The sequence below is a fragment of the Geotrypetes seraphini genome, chromosome 6 (genome assembly GCF_902459505.1).
Source record: "Geotrypetes seraphini chromosome 6, aGeoSer1.1, whole genome shotgun sequence".
Classification (NCBI taxonomy): domain Eukaryota; kingdom Metazoa; phylum Chordata; class Amphibia; order Gymnophiona; family Dermophiidae; genus Geotrypetes; species Geotrypetes seraphini.
Window position 1 is genome coordinate 248,631,049 of NC_047089.1, and position 25,525 is coordinate 248,656,573.

General features: G+C 45.8%; 1 protein-coding gene across 4 annotated transcripts in view; it reads left to right on the forward strand.

The window, feature by feature from the left end:
* Nucleotides 1–25,525, forward strand: part of USP9X (ubiquitin specific peptidase 9 X-linked) — a 589,740-nt gene that overhangs the window by 258,884 nt on the left and 305,331 nt on the right. For all 4 annotated transcript variants that reach the window (XM_033949377.1, XM_033949378.1, XM_033949379.1 and 1 more), the window contains one exon: nt 10,138–10,480. In XM_033949377.1, coding sequence (XP_033805268.1) covers nt 10,138–10,480 — 343 coding nt within the window. The remainder of the gene's footprint in view (nt 1–10,137; nt 10,481–25,525) is intronic.

Genomic DNA, 25,525 nt, shown 5'->3' on the forward strand with positions numbered 1-25,525 from the left:
GAACAAATGGCTAAAAATGTAAAAAAGGGAGATAAAAATTTTTTCAGATATATTAGTGAAAGGAGGAAGATAAAAAATGGAATTGCTAGGCTAAAAGATGCTGGGAACAAATATGTGGAGAGTGATGAGGAGAAAGCAAATGTGCTAAACAAATACTTCTGTTCTGTGTTCACAGAAGAAAATCCTGGAGAAGGACCGAGATTGTCTGGCAAAGTTACACGAGAAAATGAAGTAGATTCTGCGCCGTTCACGGAGGAGGGTGTTTATGAGCAACTTGAAAAACTGAAGGTGGACAAAGCGATGGGACCAGACGGGATCCATCCCAGGATACTAAGGGAGCTCAGAGAGGTTCTGGCGAGTCCTATTAAAGATTTGTTCAACAAATCTCTGGAGACGGGAGTGATTCCTGGGGATTGGAGGAGAGCGGATGTGGTCCCTATTCATAAAAGTGGTCACAGGGATGAAGCAGGAAACTACAGGCCGGTGAGCCTCACTTCAGTTGTTGGAAAAATAATGGAAGTGTTGCTGAAAGAAAGGATAGTGTACTTCCTTGAATCTAATGGGTTACAGGATCCGAGGCAACATGGCTTTACAAAAGGTAAATCGTGCCAAACGAACCTGATTGAATTTTTTGATTGGGTGACCAGAGAGCTGGATCGAGGACATATGCTAGATGTAATTTACTTGGATTTCAGCAAAGCCTTTGATACAGTTCCTCTCATAGGAGGCTGTTGAACAAACTTGAAGGGCTGAAGTTAGGACCCAAAGTGGTGAACTGGGTCAGAAACTGGCTGTCGGACAGACGCCAGAGGGTGGTGGTTAATGGAAGTCGCTCGAAGGAAGGAAAGGTGACTAGTGAAGTCCCTCAGGGTTCGGTGCTGGGGCCAATCCTGTTCAATATGTTTGTGAGTGACATTGCTGAAGGGTTAGAAGGAAAAGTGTGCCTTTTTGCAGATGATACCAAGATTTGTAACAGAGTAGACACCGAAGAGGGAGTGGAAAATATGAAAAAGGATCTGCAAAAGTTAGAGGAATGGTCTAATGCCTGGCAACTAAAATTATATGCAAAGAAATGCAGAGTAATGCATTTGGGGATTAATAATAGGAAGGAACCGTATATGCTGGGAGGAGAGAAGCTGATATGCACGGACGAGGAGAGGGACCTTGGGGTTATAGTGTCCGAAGATCTAAAGGTGAAAAAACAGTGTGACAAGGCAGTGGCTGCTGCCAGAAGGATGCTGGGCTGTATAAAGAGAGGCGTAGTCAGTAGAAGGAAGAAGGTGTTGATGCCCCTGTACAGGTCATTGGTGAGGCCCCACTTGGAATATTGTGTTCAGTTTTGGAGACCGTATCTGGCGAAAGACGTAAGAAGACTTGAGGCGGTCCAGAGGAGGGCGACGAAAATGATAGGAGGCTTGCGCCAGAAGACGTATGAGGAGAGACTGGAAGCCCTGAATATGTATACCCTAGAGGAAAGGAGAGACAGGGGAGATATGATTCAGACGTTCAAATACTTGAAGGGTATTAACGTAGAACAAAATCTTTTCCAGAGAAAGGAAAATGGTAAAACCAGAGGACATAATTTGAGGTTTAGGGGTGGTAGATTCAGGGGCAATGTTAGGAAATTCTACTTTACGGAGAGGGTAGTGGATGCCTGGAATGCGCTCCCAAGAGAGGTGGTGGAGAGTAAAACTGTGACCGAGTTCAAAGAAGCGTGGGATGAACACAAAAGATTTAGAATCAGAAAATAATATTAAATATTGAACTAGGCCAGTTACTGGGCAGACTTGCACGGTCTGTGTCTGTGTATGGCTGTTTGGTGGAGGATGGGCAGGGCTTCAATGGCTGGGAGGGTGTAGATGGGCTGGAGTAAGTCTTAACAGAGATTTCGGCAGTTGGAACCCAAGCACAGTACCGGGTAAAGCTTTGGATTCTTGCCCAGAAATAACTAAGAAAAAAAATTTAAAACAAAATAAATAAATAAATAAATAAATCTAAATTGAATCAGGTTGGGCAGACTGGATGGACCATTCGGGTCTTTATCTGCCGTCATCTACTATGTTACTATGTTAGGAGTGGAAAAGAAAAAGAGCGCTCCCACCTCCCTCAATACCCAGGCCAGCGTTCAAACCGGCGCCAAATACTATTGAATTTATGCAAAGTACCCTGCTTATGGGCAGTGAGTTTGTACAAAACATGCCAATGATGCAATTTGTCAGCAACCAGCCTCCAATTAGGCTCATCAGGCCGCTTCCAGCAAGCAGCCAGCACCAGTCTGGCAGCTGTGAAAAATAATTTACAAAAACTCACTGCCCCCTCAGGCAGGCATAGAGGGGTCAAAGATGCAAAGAAGTACCATCTCCCATCCAATCTGTGTCTGACTTCCCAAGATAGCATGCAACAAGCAGACCAAAACTCTCGAACCCAGGGACAGTCCCACCACATATGCATAAAGGAACCGAGCATGCCACAACCCCTCCAACACACCCCCTCCCCCTGTCCCATTTTTGTAAACAGCACCGGGGTGTAATACCAACACAAGAGCACCTTGTACCCATTCTCAACAAGGGGAGTAGTGATACCCATAGAGCCCATCTGAGACCAAATCCCCTCCCATTCAGAAGGAGAAAGCTTCCGCCCCAAATCACGCTCCCAAGCAACCACGTAGGGGAGAGGAGACCCACGCCCAGTAACCAAGCACCGATACAAGGAGGATATAGCACCCTTCCGGAGCACAGGGCCTACCATCTGTTCAAATATAGTCTTTCCCCCCACCAAATCCCGGAGAAGGCCAGATTGAAGATAATGCTTGACCTGCAAATATGGGAAGAGATCCCGGGGCAACAACCCATAACGATCACATAACTCAGGAAATGGGCGAATGTCCCTCTGAACCAGGGTCCCAAAAATGTCCAACACACACCAACCATTTTGCCTTCCAGGCCTCACACTCCCTCCATCCCATACTGGCTGAAACTCCAAATTATAGCGAAGGGGGGATGAACCAAGAATATTTCCTACCATCCAACAAAAAACCCTGAACCATCTTCCATACTCTCAGAGTCACACAGACTGAGGAAAGAGCTCCCACCACACGACAGCTCCCTGGGAGCGAAGGCAGATGCAAGAGAGAGGCACAGAAGCCAACTCCTCCTGTTCAATGGCCACCCAAGACTTAAATTCCTGCGCCTTCCATTCAACCACAGCCCGCAACTGGGTAGCCTGATAATATTTACCCACATTCGGCACGGACAGCCTCCCTCCCCGTGGAGCCAACAGAGCACCTGTAGGCTCACCTGCGGTTGTCTGTGTGCCCAAATAAAGGAAGACAATCTACACTGCACCCCTTCCAAAGTAGAACGAGGCACCCACAGAGGAAGAGTCTGAAAAAAAAGACGTGGGAGTTTCATCATCTTCACTACTTCCATGTGACCTAGCCAAGAAAAGTACATCCCTTCCCACCTATCCAAATCAATATAATAATAATAATAACAGCTTATATACCGCAATACCGTGAAGTTCTATGCGGTTTACAAAAGATTAAGCAAAGGTACAAATTGACTGACGTTCAAAAGGGGAAGAAGAAAGAGAAGTAATTAGACAGGAATGATGAAAGATGATGATGATGATGATGGAGGCGCTGATTAAGGACAGCATCTGTGATCATATCGAAAAAAATGGACAGCTAAGGTCGAGCCAGCATGGGTTCTGCAAGGGTAGGTCGTGCCTCACAAACTTGTTGTACTTCTTTGAGGGGGTAAATAGCCAGGTGGACAAAGGTGAACCCATAGACATAATTTACCTAGACTTCCAGAAAGCCTTCGATAAGGTACCACATGAGCGGTTGCTCAGGAAGCTATGGAATCACGGGGTGCGAGGGGAGGTTCACCGATGGATCAAAAACTGGCTGGCAGACAGGAAGCAGAGGGTTGGTGTAAAGGGCCACTACTCGGACTGGCAAGGGGTCACGAGCGGGGTTCCTCAAGGGTCAGTGCTGGGACCGCTCCTGTTTAACATATTCATTGACGACCTGGAGGCGGGAACAAAATGTGAGGTCATCAAATTTGCAGATGACACCAAACTATTCAGCAAGGTTGAAACCACGGTAGATTGCGAGGATCTCCAAAGGGATCTTACGACACTGGAAGAATGGGCGAAAAAGTGGCAAATGAGCTTCAACGTAGGGAAATGCAAGGTCATGCATATAGGGAGAAGGAACCCGATGTTCACTTACAAAATGGGGGGATCAATGCTAGGGGTCAGTAAGCTGGAAAGAGACCTGGGAGTGATGGTAGACACAACATTGAAGGCGTCGGCACAGTGCGCCACAGCCTCGAGGAAAGCAAACCAAATGTTAGGTATCATTAAGAAGGGTATCTCGACCAGAACGAAGGAAGTCATCCTGCCACTGTACCGGGCTATGGTGCGCCTGCATCTGGAATACTGTGTACAGTACTGGTCACCGTACCTCAAAAAGGACATGGCAATGCTTGAGGGAGTCCAGAGAAGAGCAACTAAACCGATTAAGGGTATGGAAAACCTTACATACACTGACAGACTGAAGAAGCTGGGGCTGTTCTCCCTGGAAAAGCGGAGACTCAGAGGAGATATGATAGAGACCTTCAAGATCCTGAGGGGCATCGAAAAGGTTGACAAGGACAGATTTTTCAATTTGAAAGAAACCACAAGAACAAGGGGTCACTCGATGAAATTGAAGGGGGACAGGTTTAGAACAAACGCAAGGAAATTCTTTTTCACACAGAGGATGGTGGACACATGGAACACCCTTCCGGAGGCCGTGATAGGAAATAGCACAGTACAGGGTTTCAAGGAAGACCTGGATAGGTTCCTGGAGGACAAAGGGATTGAGGGGTACAGATAAGAGCAGTGGAAGGTTTAGAGATAAGTGTAGAGGTAGGTATAAAATTAGTCAGGGACCGCTGCTCAGGCAATATGCCTGATGGGCCGCCGCGTGAGCGGATTGCTGGGCAGGATGGACCTCTGGTCTGCCCCGGCGGAGGCGACTACTTATGTACTTAGGAAATTCATTGTTGAGGAGAAAAGAAAAGAAAATGAATTTGATGAAACAGAGGAACATAATTCAACTCATAAAGATCCCCTCCCTCCGGACCAAACAGACCCCCAAACAGCGCATAGATTTTTTAACCCAGCGAAAAGGGAAGAGCCCCTGTAAGACCCCCCCACTTCTGATAAAGTGACATTCAGCAATTCCGACTTAGTAAGATTAACTTTAAAGCCTGAAACCACCCCATAGGTAGGGAGCTCCTCCAACACCGCTCCCAAAGACATCACCGACTCCTGAAGGGTAAAGAGAAGATCGTCGACAAACAAACTCAATTTGTACTCCCCCGAAATCATCCGAGCACCAGTAATTCCCTGATGTGCCCGAACCCGTTGCGCCAGAGGTTCCACCACTAGAGCAAATAAAAAAGGAGAGAGGGGATAAGCCTGTCTAGTTCCACGAGACAAAAGAAAGGGGGCAGAATAACTGCCATTCACCTTAATACACCCCAAGAGGTTCATATACAAGCCAAATCCATGCTAACATGCGAGGCCATAGCCCAATAGCTTCTAAGACCTTAAAGAGAAAAGGCCACGACATGCGGCCGAAGGCCTCCTCAGCTTCAATCGATAAGAATACCATGGGCTGCTGCAACCTACGAATCTGCACCATCAAATCCACCACCTGCCTAACATTATCCCCCACCTGCCTTCCTACCACAAATCCCGATTGATCAGGATGAATCAATCTAGGTATCCAGCTCATCAAACGATCAACCATAATCCTAGTAAAAATCTTGGTGTCGACCCCCAAAAGCGAAATGGGATGATAGGAGGCACACAAAGTTGGATCCTTTCCCTCCTTAGGCAAGATGGTTATACCCGCCAGTCTCATAAATAAGGACAACTGGCTGCCCGACTGCCACGTATTAAAAGTTGAAGAAGTGGCGGGAAAAGCAAATCACTGAAACACTTGTAAAACTTTACAGTAAAGCCATCCAGACCAGGTGACTTCCCAATCTTCATAGTCTTAAGAACCTGGACCGCCACAATAAGTGAAATAGGTCAGTCCAAACGCAAAGCATCAGGAAAGTAATTTTCCCTAAATTAACCGAATACACATAGTCCACACCCTGATCAATATCTGGAACCGTCTCCGGCGTGTACAGGTGCTGATAGTAATCCACAAAATGAGCTTGAATCTCCTCCTCACCCTGACAATCCTCCCTCTGTCACCACATAACAACAAAATATTATTACGAATGCTGTGAGTCCGCAGTCTATGAGCCACCAATCTGCTCACCTTATTACCGCCCTCAAAGTATTTTTGGCGCAAGATCTGAAGATGAAACTGCATCCTGTCCACAGTAAACAGTTCCAACTCACTTGGAAGACCACTCCCATCCCACAGCTGCCGCTTATGGATGCTGTCCCCACCCGCGTAGATTGAGATGAGTATTACTATCTATTCTGTATGAGATAATTTAAAATAAAAATCTCTACTACTAATCTCTGTGAGCCATTGGTCTGTATGAAAGAAAGTTTGCTTCATGCAGTAGGCACCACCGAGGCTAGTGAAACGTTTAATAAAACATGATGAAAATATATCTATAGAGACCAGATATATAAGAACATTTGTTGGAATAACAGGTCTTTGGACATACAATTTTGAGTGATTTGGCTTGTACTCTAAAGAACCCAGCAACCTCAACAGACGCTCTTCCTTTGCTCTCTGTAAACGTTTCCGAGAAGACGCCAACGCAATAAGTCTACCCCACAATGTCGTTTTCAGGCCCTCCCATAACGCCTCACCATTCACATTGTCCTCCAAATATTCCTATAGCCAGCCCTCCACCTGCTTTAACACCACCGGATCATCCAACAACCCATCATTCAGGCACCAGCTTTTCTGTCCCACACCAGGTCGCGTCCCTTCCAATTGATGCCACAACAGAGCCTGATCCGACCAGGTGAGGGGCTCAATATGAGCCTCCCAGACATTTCACAAGAGCGCTCAATCCACAAAGATGTAATCAATTCTCAAATAGGATCCATGGACAGAAGTGTAATGGATATAGTCCTGAACCCGAGGACACAACCACCATCCTCCAAATGAAGCTCCCTCAAAAATGCCCGAAACAACTTCCTAACCCGCCATCCATAACCACCCGCACTGCCAGAGTTAACAATCGAGGGGGCCACAGTCAAGTTAAAGTCACCACCCACCAGGAGGGGTCCCTCCCCATGTTGAAGTACAATAGGCATATAATGTGTTTAAAACAGAGCAAAAAGGACCTCAAAAAACCCCTAGATCACAATTAATAAAGTTATGAACAATAGGGGTTAGGTTTTCATCACTGGTCCAAAAACTCTGTATAGTTATTTTAAATCCCCACCCCACTCCGCTTAGAGGAACCCACCCTGGAGGCCCAATAAGAAAGTGGGAATTTAGGATGACACATCAAATGTTCATGCTGATGAAGCAAATGCGTCTCTTGGATCAAACCTGTAGACACCATCACTCTCCCCAATTCCCGGTATAGAGCTGAATGCTTACTCGGCGAATTAAGCTCTCAAACATTAATAGTGACTACATGCAGTCTATCCCCAGCAATCCCTGCCAAAAAGAAACCCAACACCCAGGTGGAGCCCATCCCCCACCCATCCAACCTAACCCTCCCCCTTCCACACCTCCCCTCCCCCACCCTAAACCCAACAGTAGGAATATCGCCACCTTCCACTACTATAGAAGTAAACATCCCCCATGCCCATGACACTTCAAAAGGAGCCACATCTTCCCAATTCCCTCCAGAAGTAAAAATCCACCCACAAGAACAACCATACACCCCAACCAGTTTCCAAGACAAGTTTCAAGTTTAAGTTTTATTTATATTTGATTAATCGCTTAATTAAAATTATTTCTAAGCGAATTACAATGTATAAAAGTAACATATGAATAAACATAATACTAAAATAGGAAATAACATATAAGACCACTCAAAACACCGACAGAAATCACTCCCCAATGTATAGACAGTCCATCCCTACAAACAAAGCCCACAACACATGCACACTACAAAGCAAGCCCCCCATACATCCCTCCCAACACAATCAAACCTGCCCAACATAACCCACCACCCCTGCATACATACACCCCATCAGGCAAACCCCTCAGAGAAGACAAAGGATAGACAATAGCACATCCAGGCCGAAGCCTGGTCCAGTTGAGTCCCAAAACCAGCCCAAAGGCAAGTTAAATGCAATAAACAGATGACACTTTGACCCCTGACAGTCGTAGCCGAATATTGAACAGACTCCACCTGTGAGTCCGTGCCTCTCCTTACCATTGATGTTCCCTGCTTGAGAGTTGTATGTTCATTGGGGGTGTGGGGTGGGGTGGGTGTGTGTGGGGGTTCTCTCTGTGGGGTGGGGGTGGCGTTCGATCGTGGGGGACATCAGAGTCCAGTCCTCCGCGGTTGTTCTTGGGTGACATTGTAAACCATGTTTTCTACTGCTGTTGTACTTCCTGTTGTTATTGCTTAATAAAACAGATTTAGAAACATAGAAACATAGAAAGATGATGGCAGATAAGGGCCATAGCCCATCAAGTCTGCCCACACTATTTACCCACCCTCTTAAATCTACTGACCCCCTAAAGAATAATTGTAATTATACTGTCACTCTACTGACCCGCTGAACATAAACAGATGAGAAAGCCAAGTCTTAACTAGCCAAGTCCACATGATGCCACTGATAACTGGCATGGCGCTGCCAGGCCACGCTGGACACGGCTGGTGATTGCTCCATTGCAGGAACCTCAATGCTCTCTTTCAACAGCAAATCCATAGAACTTAACGGTATTGCGGTATATAAACTGTTGTTATTATTATTATCCCGAGCCTCCTTCAAAGTGGCGACCCGAGTATGGATGCTATTAAAGGTAATGAGGATCCCAAAAGGGAAGGTTCACCGGTACCGGATGTTCGCCTTCTGCAGTGCCTGGGTAACCGACAGCTTGGCGAGGCCCCAAGGCGTGGTGAGCATGCTCAATGCTCTGGTCCAGGCCTTCTTCATGCAGCATTGAGCGGAGCAACTGAATGGTCACATCTCTGGCATCTCAGTTCTGCTCTGTATCCGGTATTCCCCGCACCCGTAAATTGTTACGACGGGAGTGGTTATCCAAGTCCTCCATCTTGTCCAGCAGACCCTGGAGCTCCCCACGTACATCTTCCAGACTGCGACTGGTACCAGCTGCCGTTGCCTCACATGAGTCCAGCTGGAGCTCCACTGTATCAGTCCAGCTTCCCATCTCCGTCAGGTCAGCTCTGATCTCCTTTAAATCGTCCCACCACTGCAATCTCTGTTTTCACCTCTGTAAACCACATCCGAATATCAGCTTTGATAAGCGCCTCATGGTCCGGGGAGCTCTGATTCCGGGCTCCCCTGAGTATCTAGCCCAGGCATTTTCCGGCGCTGTTCGTCCTTGGCCAATCCCGCATTCTCACCAGCTTGTCTCCGGCACGGGAAGTTCGTACCCTCACCAACTTGACGTTTTTTGGTAACCATCTGAAACGCGGCCAATCCTCCAACATTCCACGTATGTTCAGGCACCCTGCACCACCGCCAAACCGATAGTAATCAGGGAATATCCTTAGGCTAAGATCAGAGCTCAATGTTTAAGCTCCCATCTCATCCGGTGACCCTCTTTTGTTTTATTTTGATTTAATTTTTGTTATTTGGGGGGGGGGGTTTCCTTTCAGTCTGATGATTTTTTTTTTTTTGTACTTTTAGTATGTAAGTAATTGTTTTGTTTGTTCAGGTGCTTTAGTTAGATTGTGAACCTTTTTGTCAGTTAGGAATATTTTCTAAGCACCTAATATTGGATGCTTTATTGTTTGTGAACCGCTGTGAACTTCGAACAGGCATTGGCGGTATACAAATAAAAATTGTATTGTATTCCTTTCATTTCTTATTACTACTTTTTTTTTTTTTTTTTTTTTTTTTTTTTTACATAACCATACTGTTTAGATATTATGAAATACACTTTTTTTTTTCCCTATAGCTTAGTAAAATCACTAATGAATTGTCTTAAATGTTTGTTTTGTTTTTGTTTAGGTTTTTATTGAAGGATGGCCAGCTGTGGCTCTGTGCTCCTCAGGCAAAACAGATCTGGAAGTGTTTAGCTGAAAATGCAGTCTATCTTTGTGACCGAGAGGCCTGCTTTAAGTGGTATTCCAAGCTAATGGGGGATGAGCCAGACTTGGACCCGGACATTAATAAAGACTTTTTTGAAAATAATGTGCTGCAGCTTGATCCATCCTTATTGACAGAGAACGGAATGAAATGTTTTGAGCGTTTCTTCAAAGCTGTGAACTGCAGAGAAGGGAAACTTGTAGCAAAAAGACGAGCATACATGATGGATGACTTGGAATTAATAGGACTTGATTATCTTTGGAGGGTAAGCAGGAAAAAAAAGGTGCAAGAACAAGAGTTGTACCTTTTATAAGTGCTTGGAATGTATCATTTTTCGGTGGTGATATGTATGTTAAGTTTACTAAAATATTCTGTCTTCAATACCAGGTCTGGCATCCATCTCCCCTCTTCCCCCCATACTTGCAATCCAGGATCCATGTCCTCTCCTCTTCCCCCCCCCTTTCAGTTTAGCATCCATGTCTCCTCCCTCTGCAGGTCTGGCATCCATGTCCTTCCCTCCCCCCCTTGCAGTGCAGCATCCATGACCCCTCCCCTCTCCTACTCCTCCTGCAGGTCTGCAATCCATGTCCCTTCCTCTCTCTCTTCCCCCCTCACTTGCAGTGCAACATCTATGACCCCATCCCTCACCTCTCCTCTTCCCCCTGCAAGTCTGGCATCCATGTCCCCCTCCTCTCTTACTCTACTTGCAATCCAGGATCCATGTCCCCTCCTCTCCCCCCCCCCCCTTTCAGTCCAGCATAAATGTTGAGGATAAAGGCTAAAGAGAGCCTGTGATCTATGTGTTGCACCGCATTTGATGGGGGAGGGGAGCCACTGGCTTAGTCTCCTCTAGTTCCTTGGGGGGGTGTTTGTTTGTTTTTTAAAATTTATATCCCGCTACATCCACAGTTCTGAGCGGTTTCCAAATAAAACCCCATTAATGCCCAGATGATGTGAGGGCCAAGCAAAAACTCCAGGTTTGAGCCAGGGAGCAGCGAAAATGCTATTTCCTCCGGCAGGATGCTGTGGATCAGACAGTGGGTGAGGGACTCATCTTCAAAGTTGACCGTGAGTAAATTACTCTTTAAAGGCCAATTACTCTTTGGGAAAGGTCCAGACAATTTTATGGCCAGTGTGCAGGATCAAAAGCTGAAGACTATCAGACAGCAGACCTCAAACACCTAGAAGGTCAGGGCACATTAATTTTGGGCCTCAAAACGGTATCACAAGTTCTTAGGAAGGCCTTCAGACCAGAGATCACTTCAAAGTTCGCGGCAAAGTTTCAGAGGAGCAAGACGCTCACAATCTTCAGGATCCCTCTCTGCCACAACTCCTAAGAACATAAGAATTGCTGCTGCTGGGTCAGACCAGTGGTCCATCATGCCCAGCAGTCCGCTCACCCGGCGGCCTTCTGATCTAAGACCAGCACCCTAATCAAGACTAGCCCTACCAGCGCACGTTCTTGTTCAGCAGGAACTTGTCTAACGTTGTCTTGAATCCCTGGAGGGTGTTTTCCCATATAACAGCCTCCGGAAGAGCGTTCCTGCTTTCTACCACTCTCTGGGTGAATAAGAACTTCCTTACATTTGTACAGAATCTATTCCCTTTCAACTTTAGAGAGTGCCCTCTCATTCTCTACCTTGGAGAGGGTGAGCATCCTGTCTTTATCTACTAAGTCTATCCCCTCTCAATCTCCTCTGTTTGAGGGAGAAGAGGCCCAGTTTCTCTAATCTTTCACTGTACGGCAGCTCCTCCAACTCCTTAACCATCAGTCGCTCTTTTCTGGACCCTTTTGAGTAGTACCGTGTCCTTCATGTACGGCGACCAGTGCTGGACGCAGTAGTCCAGGTGAGGTCGCACCATGGCCCGGTACAGCGGCATGATAACCACTTCTGATCTGTTCGTGATCCCCTTCTTTATCATTCCTAGCATTCTGTTTGCCCTTTTTGTCGCCACCGCACATTGTGTGGACGGCTTCATCGACTTGTCGATTAGTTATGACGCCAAACCGGCAGCCATCTCTCCACGCTTAGGAAGGAGGTTATCAGCCTGTAGGGGAGCATGGGTGCTGGACATTATATAGAAGGAGTGCAAGCTTCTATTCTTCCAGCTCCTTCCAGGTCTTTTCTAGGCTCTCCAGCTAGGAAGCCAGAAAAAACAGCCAAAGTCTGAGCAACAGTACAAAGGCTGCTGGGTTTGGAAGCCAAAGATTCTGTACCAGAAGAAGTATCGGGCTCTGGCAGATACTTGATATACTTTATAATGCCCAAGAGAGACTCAGAAGAATGGAAGCCAATTCTAGACCTCAAACCAGTAAATGCAGCCCTCAAGTTAACCCGTTTCCAGGTGGAGACTGTGCAGTTGGTGATTGCTTCAGTGATGCTGGGAGAATTTCTTTTCTCCCTGGATTTGACGGAGGCCCTTCTGCATATTCCCATTTTCCAGAGCACAGGAAGTTTTGCATTTCCATGAGCTAGACCAGTGTTCTTCAACCTTTTTACACCTATGGACCGGTGGAAATAAAATAATTATTTCGTGGACCGGCAAACTACTAAGACTGAAATTTTTTTTAAAAACCATTGCCACCCCGCCCCCGCGAGCTCGGTCCCACAAACCATCTGATCCCATCCGCACAATCCTCAAATAGTTATGATTTTATATTGAACATATTTTATTAAAGTATAAAAAGAAACAATATTCTATACAATTGTCATTTTATAAATACAAATAATACAGGGCAAAGATCAACAAAACCCCTGTCTCCCCTCCCCTTCACATATATCCCCTCTACTATCAAGAAAACTGAATAAGCCAAATTATTACAGAATGTTACACAAATATCATGTAACAGAATACCACAGTCACACATGACAGTAATGGTGTTAGGGGAGTGGAACTAGGGCAACTGCCCCCTGGTCAGAGAGAGCCCTAAGCCAGCTGTAAGCTAAAGAGGCACTGCCTGGGCTTTGCACTCCCCAGTTATGTCTAGCAAGATACATATTTCAAATCTGATATATTTGAATCACAAGATAGAAATAAATTTTTTTTTTTCTACCTTTTGTCGTCTCTGGTTTCTGCTTTCATTGCCTTTTCACTCTCTTCCATCCAGCGTCTGCCCTAAGAACATAAGAATTGCCACTGCTGGGTCAGACCAGTGGTCCATCATGCCCAGCAGTCCGCTCACGCGGCGGCCCTCTGGTCTAAGACCAGCACCCTAACTGAAGCTAACCCTACCAGCGCATGTTCTTGTTCAGCAGGAACTTGTCTAACTTTGTCTTGAATCCTTGGAGGGTGTTTTCCCCTATAACAGCCTCTGGAAGAGCGTTCCAGCTTTCTACCACTCTCTGGGTGAAGAAGAACTTCCTTACGTTTGTACGGAATCTATCCCATTTCAACTTTAGAGAGTGCCCTCTCATTCTCCCTACCTTGAATAGTATCTTTCTCTACTAAGTCTATTCCCTTCAGTATCTTGAATGTTTCGATTATGTCCCGTCTTAATCTCCTCTGTTCGAGGGAGAAGAGGCCCAGTTTCTCTAATCTTTCGCTGTACGGCAGCTCCTCCAACCTCTTAACCATCTTAGTCGCTCTTCTCTGGACCCTTTCGAGTAGTACCGTGACCTTCTTCATGTACGGTGCCCAGTGCTGGACGCAGTACTCCAGGTGAGGGCGTACCATGGCCCGGTACAGCGGCATAATAACCTTCTCTGTCTCTTCAGTCCAGCATCTGCCCCTTCCATTCACTGTCTGTCTTTCCCTGCCATCTCTCCTCCTGCCCCCCCCCCCCAATTTGGTCTGGCATCCATCATCTTCCTTCTGTTCCCCTCATGGTCTGGCATCTCTGTCCTTCCCTCCCCCCTGTGGTTTTTAGCATCTCTCTCTTCTCATTTCCTCCACTCAGATCTGATATCGTTCTCTCTTCCCTTTTCTTCTCTGGTCTTCCTTCTCTATTTTCTGCCTCCATCTAAATTAAATTCTTTCTTACTATTTAGTCCTGTTTCCCTCTTTTCACTGTGTCTACCCACAGCTTGTCACCCCTTTCCCTCACCCCTCCATTATCTTACTATTTTCTTCCCCCTTTATTTATCTCCTCCTTCCATCCAGTATGTGTTCTTTCCCCACTTCCATTCAACATCTGCTCTCCCCTCTCAACTGACATCCATCTGCCTTCTGCTCTCTCTCCCTTCTTCTCACTTCCATCATCTGTCCCCTTCTCTCTCTCATCTCCTCCATTCCATCATCTGCCCCTTCTCTCTCCCCCCCAACTTCCATCATCTGCCCCCCTTCCCCTCACCTTTGCGGGTCACTTTCTTTCCCCTGAGGGTGGCTCATGTCAGAAGGGAAGCTTTGGCCGAGCAGAACCGCTTGCAAGGAACAGTGGAACTTACTTGATGTCAATGCTGGGGCCCGTTGCTGTTTCCGTTGCTGTTTGAAGAAAAAAAAAAAAAAGGTGGAAAAAAGGGACCTGCAAAGTTGAGAGGAAGGGAAACCTCCAGGACAGCTGCTCTTTGCCCTCCTTCAGTGGCCCAAGAGTCTTTAGGCAAGCGGCAGCTCTGTGCGCTTTTAACTTTGGCACAGAGCTGCCCCTAAGCAGTAGTTTAGCGTGGTTTCATGAGGCAGCCTCGGGGCCTTTGCTAGGCCAGCCCACATCGCATCATCGAAGCGGGCCGACCTAGCAAAGGCCCTGAGGCTGCCTCATGAAACCGCGCTAAACTACTGCTTAGGGGCAGCTCTGTGCCGAAATTAAAAGCACACAGAGCTGCCATTGCTTGTCGGGAGGTGCAGAGACAAGGCAGGAAGCATACGCTGCAGGAGTCCCGGCACAGCGACGGCAACAGGAAGTTGCAAGTCAGCTGACGCCGGCACCTTTCGTTGCGGCAGGGACCTGAATCCTTTGCGGACCGGCAAGATTTTTTTGCGGACCGGCGGTTGAAGAACTGTGTGCTAGACCACAGTTCTTCAACCGCCGGTCCGCGGACCGGTGTCGGTCCGCAAAAAAATCTTGCCGGTCCGCGAAGGATTCGGTCCCCGCCACAACGAAAGGCCGGCGTCAGCTGACTTGCAACTTCCTGTTGCAGTCGCGGTGCAGGGACTCCTTCCTTCGCCGGGACTCCTGCCTTCCACCGCGTTTGCCTCCTGCCTTGTCTCCGCACCTCCAGACCAGCAGCAGCAGCTCTGTATATTTTTAACTTCGGCACAGAGCTGCCCCTAATCAATAGTTTAGCGCGGTTTCATGAGGCAGCTTCGGGGCCTTTGCTAGGCCGGCCCGCTTCGATTTTCCAAGTACCTTTCTTATTTCTAATCTTAATGTATATTTTCTGTAAACCGCTTAGAACCTAACGGATGTAGCGGTATATAAGAAATAAATTACATTACATTACATTACATATTACATGATATTTGTGTAGCATTCTGTAATAATTTAGCTTATTCAGTTTTCTTGATAGTAGAGGGGATATATGTGAAGGGGAGGGGAGACAGGGTTTTTGTTGATCTTTGCCCTGTATTATTTGTATTTATAAAATGACAATTGTATAGAATATTGTTTCTTTTTATACTTTAATAAAATATGTTCAATATAAAATCATAACTATTTGAGGCTTGTGCAGATGGGATCAGATGGTTTGTGGGACCGAGCTCGCGGGGATGGGGCGGCGATGGTTTTTAAAAAAATTTCAGTCTTAGTAGTTTGCCGGTCCACGAAATAATTATTTTATTTCCGCCGGTCCACAGGTGTAAAAAGGTTGAAGAACACTGTGCTAGACCAACACTTCCAATTTGCGGTCTTGCCCTTTGGGTGGGCCCTGATGCCACAGACCTTCACCATGGTGGTTGTTGTAGCACATTTGCAAAGAGTTGGCATACAACTACATTTGTATATGAACAATTAGCTACTAAGAGTCCAGTCCGAATCCGAAGGCAGACTTAACAGTTCAAAGAGCGATTCAACTACTACAGAACTTGGATGGTCTACTTTCAGGAAAACTACCTGGAACCAATGCAGATCTTGGAGTATCTGAGAATCCGGTTCAACATAAGGGAGAAAAAAGAGTTCCTCCAGGATGCCCACAGAGAGAAGCTACTGTGTCAGATATGGGAGTTTTGGAGCAAGACAGCTGGGATCAGTGGTGGTGACCATATATGTCATTCCCTGGGCAAGGACACACTTAAGTCCCCTTCAAAATGCGCTCCTCTCTCCGATGGTGCCCGCAGAGGGATGCGCTATAGCAGCAGTTACCTTGGACAACAGAAGTAAGTCACAGTTTAGCCTGGTGGTTGGAGCCACAGTCTCTAGCCAGAGGAGTTCCCCATCGCATCTCCACATGTATGATACAATGGATGCCATCCTATTCGACTGGGGTACACATTGCAGAGGATGTCCGGTTCAGGGACGCTGTCCTCTTTTCAGAGGAAGTGGTCTATCAACCACTTGGAACTTCGAACCATCTTCCTGGCGCTTCAGGGATTTGGGAGCATGCTGCAGAGTTTTCAGGAACAGCTTGTCAAGAAAAATACGATAGGAAATGCAATTCTGGACTTAATTCTAAATGGACTACGTGGACTGGTGCAAGGTGTAGAAGTAGAAGGGACACTGGGAAGCAGTGATCACAATATGATCCACTTCAACCTTGACACAGGGGCAAAACATCGATCCAGAACGACGGCCACGGCACTGAACTTCCAAAAAGGGAATTACGAAGGGATGAGACTCATGGTGGGGAAGAAAATTAAAAAGAGGATAAGCACTGTAAAAAATCTAAAGCAAGCATCAAAGCAGGTGCCATAAGGCGGTAAGAGAGGCCAAAAGAGACTACGAGGAAAAAATAGCCAAGGAAGCAAAAAACATCAAGCTGTTCTTTTGATATATTAAGGGGAAATGACTTGCGAAGGAAGCAGTGGGGGCCGTTGGATGACCATGGAATAAAGGGAGTACTAAAGGAGGACAAAGCCATCGCTGACAAACTGAACACATTTTTTGCATCTGCATTTACCGAAGAGGATATACACAACATACCGGAAGCTGACAGGCTATATGCAGGAAACGAAGATGGGAAACTGACAGGGTTGACGGTCAGTCTAGAAGAGGTATTGCAGGCAGATTGATAAGCTTAAAAATGATAAATCCCCGGGACCAGATGGCATCCATTTGAGGGTAATCGAGGAACTGAAAGGGGCTATAGCTGAACTGCTTCAACTAATAGCCAATCTGTCAATCAAATCAGGAAGGATTCCGTAAGACTAGAAAGTAGCAAATGTTACACCAATCTTCAAAAAAGGTTCGAGAGAGAGATCTGGGAAACTACAGACCGGTAAGTCTGACCTCGCTACCGGGAAAGATGGTAGAGGCGCTTATAAAGGACCACATCATTGATTACCTTGACGGACACAATCTGATGAGGACCAGCCAGCACGTCTTCAGCAAAGGAAAATCTTGCTTGATGAACTTGCTGCACTTCTTTGAGGGAGTAAACAGGCAGATAGACAAGGGTGACTTGGTCGACATTGTATATCTGGATTTTCATAAGGCGTTTGACAAGGTCCTGCATGAACGACTACTTCAAAAAAAATTGCGAGCCATGGAATCAAGGGTGAAATATTCATGTGGATTAAAAACTGGGTGGCGGATAGGAAATAGAGTGGGGGTAAATGGACAATACTCGGTTTGGTGCTTGGACCCGTGCTCGTCAACTTATTTATAAACAACCTGGAAATTGGTATGAAGAACGAGGTGATTAAATTTGTAGACAATACGAAGTTATTCAGAGTAGTGAAGACACAAAAGGATTGTGAAGACCTGCAACGTGACATAAACACACTCGAGAAATGGGCCCAACATGGCAAATGAGGTTTAACGTGGATAAGTGTAAAATGATCCATAATGGTAACAAAAATCTTATACACGAATACAGGATGTCCGGTGCAGTACTCGAAAAGACCCCCCCAGGAAAGAGACTTGTGAGTACTGGTAGACAAGTCAATGAAGCCATCGTGGTGGCGGCGAAAAGAATGCTAGGAATGATTAAGAAGGCCGCTGGTGCCATTAGCAGCACACTTTTTCATTGAGGCAGGCAGCCCCCTTATATCCCAACCCTTACCAACGTTAAGGAGAGGAGTCTTTGGACTCCTTTTAATTTCATCCAATTGCAGCAGGAACAGGTGCCGGTGCCGCCAGCAGCACAACTTTTCTGTCGGGGCAGGCAGCCCCTGCAGCAGCTCTACGCTTGTCAGCATGAAGGAGGAGAACTCCTTTGAAAGTCCATCTAACCGTGGCATGCAGTCGCATGTCTGGGGCCGTGAGCCTGAAGGGGCAGGACACGTCCCTTTTGAGTCCCTTCAGAGCCCCTTGAGGAGTCGGGAGAGAACTGATACAATTTCCTTCCACCATGGGTAAAAGGCTAAAATTCATCCTTTACCTTCAGTAGTGGATCAATTGGATCAGTACCTTTTGGCTCCTTCTTCACCACAGTTGGAAGAGCAGATAACTTTAAGTATGCAGTCCACTTCCCTCTCCTCGGGAGAGCCGTCACCACCTCCCCAGCCATCTGCTTTTGTTGGAAGGATAGAGACACCTTCTAAAGTACAGGTTGCTTCCTCTTCCTTACAAACTTGTGACAATACTGGACTTAATATATTAGATCAGTCTGGGGGTGCGAGAACAAAAGGATTGGCTCTTGTCCAAATGGTTATGGAGCCAACTCTTGATATTCTCCCCATGGACAAAGTTATCACTTTAAATGACATATGGCTTTCTGTTAATAGAATTGAATCTTCATTGCAGAATACAGTTTTGATATTGTATAAGTTCTCCACAGATACTTCAGTTAAAGTAAATAAGCATGAAAATCAAATAACAGAGCTAGGAAATAAATTAGATAAAGTGAATCAATCTGTGGATAATTTACCGAGTACTGCTCTTTCTAATGTTAAAGATAGCATATTGTTTCATGCTAAGGTGGAAAGAATGGAGAACTATGTAAGAGTCAGGAATCTTCGTTTCCTAAATTTCCCTATTACATACTTCCTATCTCCATTGGAACTAGTACGAATGTATATGAGGGAGATTTTGCAGTATGCTAAGGTGGACACACTTGAACCTGATAACCTCTGTTAGATTCCAAAAGCCAGTGGCGTACCAAGGGGGGGGGGGGGGCGGTCCGCCCCGGGTGCAAGGCCCAAGGGAGGGCACAGCTGGCCACTCACCGGGGAATAGGCTGCCGGCGAGGGAAGGCTGCCATTGCCATCATCAGGAACAAGCCGGCGCCGAGTTCTCCCTCCCTACTTCTCTTCCCCGCGAGCCGACCTACTCTAGCCGTCCAACGTCAATTCTGACGTCGGGGAGGACGTTCTGGGCCAGCCAATCACTGCCTGGCTGGCCCGGAACGTCCTCTAATACGTTAGAATTGATGTCGGGCAGCGAGAGTTTGTCGGCCCGCGGGAAAGAGAAGCAGGGCGAACTCGGCGCTGGCCTGTGTCCAATGGCCAGTGGCAGCCTTTCCCTGGCGGTGGTGGCAGCAGCATGTTTCCCAATGGCGGTGGCATGGGGGAGGGCAGGAAGAAAGAAAGAAGGGGGGGGAGACGGATCCAGAAAGAAAGAAAGGGTGCAGGGTGAAAGAAAGAAAAAAAAAATATGGGGCATGAGGAGAGAGAGAGAGAGGCAAAAAGAGAAAGGGGGCATGGAGATAGAAAGAAGGGGGCAGGGTGAAAGAAAGAAATGGGGCACGGAGAGAGAGAGAGAAAGACAGATATACAGAAAGAAAGGGGGCATGGAGAGAGAAAGAAGGGGCAGGGTGAAACAAAGAAAAGTTGGGGGAAGGAATGAGGTCTGGAGGAGAGGAAGCATACAGGAGGCTGAAAGAAGGGAAGAAATATTGGATGCACAGTCAGAATAATAAAGTGCAACCAGAGACTGATGAAATTACCAAACAAAGGTAGGAAAAATGATTTTATTTTCAATTTAGTGATCAAAATGTGTCCGTTTTGAGAATTTATATATGTTGTCTATATTTTGCACTATGGCCCCCTTTTACTAAACTGCAATAGCAGTTTTTAGCGCAGGGAGCCTATGAGTGTCGAAAGCAGCGTGGGGCATTCAGCGCAGCTCCCTGCACTAAAAAACGCTATCACGGTTTAGTAAAAAGGGAGGGGGTATATTTGTCTATTTTTGTATAGTTGTTACTGAGGTGACTTTGCATAAAGTCATCTGCCTTGACCTCTTTGAAAACCCGCGGAATATAAATGATTAACATTTTCTCTGCGTACAGTGTGCTTTGTGTTTTTAAAATTTTATTGTTGGTAGATCATTTTGACTTGACCACAAAGGTAAGGGGGATGGAGGGAGGGGAGCTGCTGAAAGACATCTAGTAATCCTTGCAGGCTTGACTGTGCAGGGAATTATTTTTGTAAAATCATGTTTTGTTATGTGACGGCATTATTTAGACTTTAATTTCTATGAATGAATAGAATGAAAATGATATAAAATTACTTGCTTGTTTTTATGTGCGTGCGCTTAAGGAAAGTGGAGAGAGAGTGGGCTGAGGACGCTGAAGGGAAATGGGGAAGAGAGAGTGGGGAGAAGACGCTGATTTATAAATTGACAATTGTACTGAATATTGTTTCTTTTTATACTTTAATATAATAATTTCAATATAAAACAATTCAAGGCTTGTGTGGATGGAATCAGGTGGTTTGTGGGGATGAGGACCGAGCTTACGGGGATTAGTCCAAAAAAATGGCATTTTCTTATTTCTCATTTGTTTTATTTTTATTTGTTAATTTGTAAAGTGGTGATTGTTATGTATCAGATTTTTTAAATTTACATCTACTGTCTTTATATTTTGCACAGTATTAGAGGACATGTATTACTGTTTTTGTGGTGTGGTGTGCTGTTGCATTGTATGCAGAGTATGGTTTCTTGGCAGTTCAGTTTAACTTTTGTTTACATATTTCTATTTTTAGTTTGTGATTATTCCATATTGGGCAAGGGTATATATCTGTGTGTATGGAAGGGACATGGCTTTGTGATAACATCGACTGTACAGAATCAATTGACTGTGTAGGATCTGGTTTGTTTAGTTTTACAATGTATATGTTGGTGTTCTAGTGCTCACTGCAGTTCAGTTTAACTTTTGTTTACATATTTCTATTTTTAGTTTGTGATTATTCCATATTGGGCAAGGGTATATATCTGTGTGTATGGAAGGGACATGGCTTTGTGATAACATCGACTGTACAGAATCAATTGACTGTGTAGGATCTGGTTTGTTTAGTTTTACAATGTATATGTTGGTGTTCTAGTGCTCACTGCATTGTTTAAAATGCTGCCTTTTCCTAGGTGCGATATGTAGATTGTCACTAAAAATCATATTTTTCATATAGATGGGGGGGCGGTGTCAAAAAATGATGGGCCCCGGGTGTCACATATGCTAGGTACGCCATTGCCGAAAGCTTCTAAGGAAGAGGCAGATGAGGGGGAAATTGATAAATTAGTTTCACCTAATAGTTTTTGTCTCAATTTTTAGAATCATCAAAAGACACAAGTACAATACGAGCTACACTCTTGGTAGTTTTCAAAACGGAGCTAGAGAAGCAAACTATTTTGAAGCTACACTTCTCCCTCGTTATTCGCGGGGGATAGGGGCAGAGCCAAACTGCAAATATCCGACTCTGAGACCCACCCCCACCTCCCTTCCGCCTTCCCCTGGCATCCCGGCCTTACCCGGTGGCCTCGAGAGACTACGGAAACTCCCCACAGCCATTTCCTAATGGCTATTTGCACGGGGCAGGAGCGTAGGAAGATCGCTCCTGCCCTGAAAACCAGCTAGACCACCACGATTATGTGAAATCGCGAGTAGGGAAACCGTGAATGGGGAAGGGGAAGTGTATATTTTACTAAAAAACAAGCTCTGTTTTGTGGCCAGCGAATGATGATTTTTCCTGATGTCTGTAAACAGACTCAATTTAGAAGGAAGCAATTCCTAGTGCTTAGGCCCAAGGCTTTAGCGGTGGGTATGACTTTTTTTTAAAAAATTTCCCTGTAAATGCCTTATTTCATATGTAAGCAATAAATGTCTTCTCAGACCCAGTCCAGTTGGATAGTTTCTTAAAAGGTAAAACTGTGCAGATAGAATCTTAGGTTTCTTATTTTGCTTTTCGTGCTAGGGAGGATAATTGACGACAGTAAAGGTTTAAGCCACATATTGTCTACTAAAGTTAAAAAGTTTTTATTTACTAAATTTAATCTGCTAAAGTTGGTATTTGCAGCCAAGTAATGTGGGCTAGATCGTTGAATTATTTTGTTTCCTTGTTATATTGAGCATTTTTTATGCTGATGGCTGTAATTGACATTCCTTTTATTTTGTTATATAATTTGTAACAAATTAATAAAGAAAAACAAGGAATGATTAAAAAGGGGATCACGAACAAATCAGAGATGGTTATCATGCTACTATACCGGGCCATGGTATGCCTCCACCTGGAATACTGTGTCCAGCACTGATCGCCGTACATAAAGGAGGACACAGTACTACTCGAAAGGGTCTAGAGAAGAGCGACTAAAATGGTTAAGGGGCTGGAGGAGTTGCCATACAGTGAAAGATTAGAGAAACTGGGCCTCTTCTCCCTTGAAAAGAGGAGACTGAGAGGGGACATGATCAAAATATTCAAGATAATGAAAAGGAATAGACTTAGTAGATAAAGACAGGTTGTTCACCCTCTCCAAGGTAGAGAGAACGAGAGGGCACTCTCTAAAGTTAAAAGGGGATAGATTCCGTACAAATGTAAGGAAGTTCTTCACCCAGAGAGTGGTAGAAAACTGGAATGCTCTTCCAGGGGTCTGTTATAGGGGAAAACACCCTCCAGAGATTCAAGACAAAGTTAAACTGTTCTTTAACCTAAGGGCTGCCGCGGGAGCAGACTGCTGGGCACGATGGACCACTGGTATGAGTTTTCTCAACAACACAATGGTGGTATCCTATGTCAATTGCCAGGGGTGGCATCAAATGTGCTCTTTTATGCTTGGAGGCCTATATGGCTGTTTTGGTGGGCAGAATTCCATCTCTTGGCGCACTCAATGGCACATGTTGCAGGAGTGGACAGTTTGCAAGTGGATTTCCTCAGCTGGAAGTCTCTAGTCTAGTAGTCACGGTCTCAGGAAGCCTTCACCTGATTTTCGATCTAATGGCCTCAGTGAGCTACAAGAAAGTGGCTTTGTTTTTCAGTTGAAGATATGAGCCAGGAGGCAAAGGTTTGGATGCCTTTGTGCAACCTTGGCCAAAGGTAGGACTTCTTTACAACTTCCCTCCGTGGCCTATGATAGGCTGACTTCTGTGCAGAATTATGATGGATCAAGGACTGGTGATTCTAGTAGCACCAGACTGGCTAAGGTGACCATAGACTTCCATGTCATCTGAGACTCCTCACACTTAGCCCCCCCCCCCCCCCCCCCGATCCAGCCGGAGGACACCATCTTTAAAAATGACCCAGCACACCTCACATACAAAGACCAGCCAGATCGGGCCGGCGTGGGAGCCCTGCTCCGCCCCCCCCGATCCAGCCGGAGGACACCTTCTTTAAAAACGACCCAGCGCACCTCACATACAAAGACCAGCCAGATCGGGCCGGCGTGGGAGCCCTGTTCCGCCCCCCCCGATCCGCCGGAGGACACCTTCTTTAAAAACGACCCAGCGCACCTCACATACAAAGACCAGCCAGATCGGGCCGGCGTGGGAGCCCCGCTCCGCCCCCCCCGATCCGCCGGAGGACACCTTCTTTAAAAACGACCCAGCGCACCTCACATACAAAGACCAGCCAGATCGGGCTGGCGTGGGAGCCCTGCTCCGCCCCCCCCCGATCCAGCTGGAGGACATCTTCTTTAAAAACGCTGACGTTCGGCGCACCGACGAAGGCGAGCACCTGAGGGGAGCACTTGGGGAACTCGGAACACTACCACCCCAAAGACCGCTCCACTGAATCTCCTGCCTATTCCCCGCTCCTCCCCGCTCTCCCGCTTATTGCCACCCCACTCAAACCCTCCACAGTCCTACAACAATATATTCGCAATCCTTTGCAAGTGTACCATTGATAAAGTCAGAAAACCTGCGGGGACAGATAACCAACATAAGTAGATACTAGAAGGATTTCAAAAACCAGCAAACATGAAGCTCTTATCAATCCTACTATTATATTTACTATGCAATAACGTTAAAAACGTTATATCACTATATCCAAAGCTTCACTCCGTTCACGAACCCGACACACCCATTAAGCTCCTAATCAACCAACAGGAAGACAGAGTAAATCATATTAAAATAATCACAAGTAATAATAGACCTCACCGTACCCTCAAAAAAAGACCAAGGGAGATAAAACTCATCAAAATCACCACACCCACCATACCCATCACAACTACCTCCATTCCCTGCGCCTACCTCAACACTAGATCAGTGAGGAACAAAGCGTTCTTAATCAAAGACTGGATCATCTGCAAGAAGCTAGCCTGCCTCTTTCTAACGGAAACATGGCTACTGTCAGAAGAGGATCCAATACTAAATGACCTAATACCAGATAATTACAAAATCCACATGTTAAACAGAGAAGACCGGAGAGGGGGAGGACTAGCAGTCATCCTCAAGGAAGAACTCAAACTTGAATTAGTGGACTCCAAGATAACCAACCAATTAGAAACACTAGCATGCAAAATTAGCAATAAGGACCTAGAAGATTACCTCTCCTGTATTCTAGTTTATGTTCCGCCAAAATGCTGGTCAAAGGCCAGAGAAGACCTCTACGAATTCATCCTTCACAACACAATCACTCCGTCTTACAATATTATAGCAGGAGACGTAAACCTACATCTAGAGAACGAGGACAATTCCGACACAAAAGACTTTAAAAACTTCCTATCCTCACTCAACTTCATTCTCCCTTCAACCACACAAACCCATGAAAAAGGCCACCAACTAGATTTGGTAACTATGTCCTCAAAAGAAACCCTAAATCCCACTATCTCCATATCAAATGGCATCTGGAACCATGACGTCTGGTCCGATCATTTCACTTACTACTTTAATTTAATCTGGAACCAACCAAAAGAAAAAACTCACCCAAAGATAAGAAAAAAAGAACATCTCACAAGAGGCCACATTAACCCAGAGGAATACTGGGCCCACTATGAAGCGCGAGAGGAGACAAACGAAGAGGATGAATTCTGGGAACAGTGGTCGAAAACAAGCACAACCATCTTAGACAAAATAGCTCCTAAACAAAACAGAACAAACCGCTCAAATAAATATAATAACTGGTTCGACTCCGAACT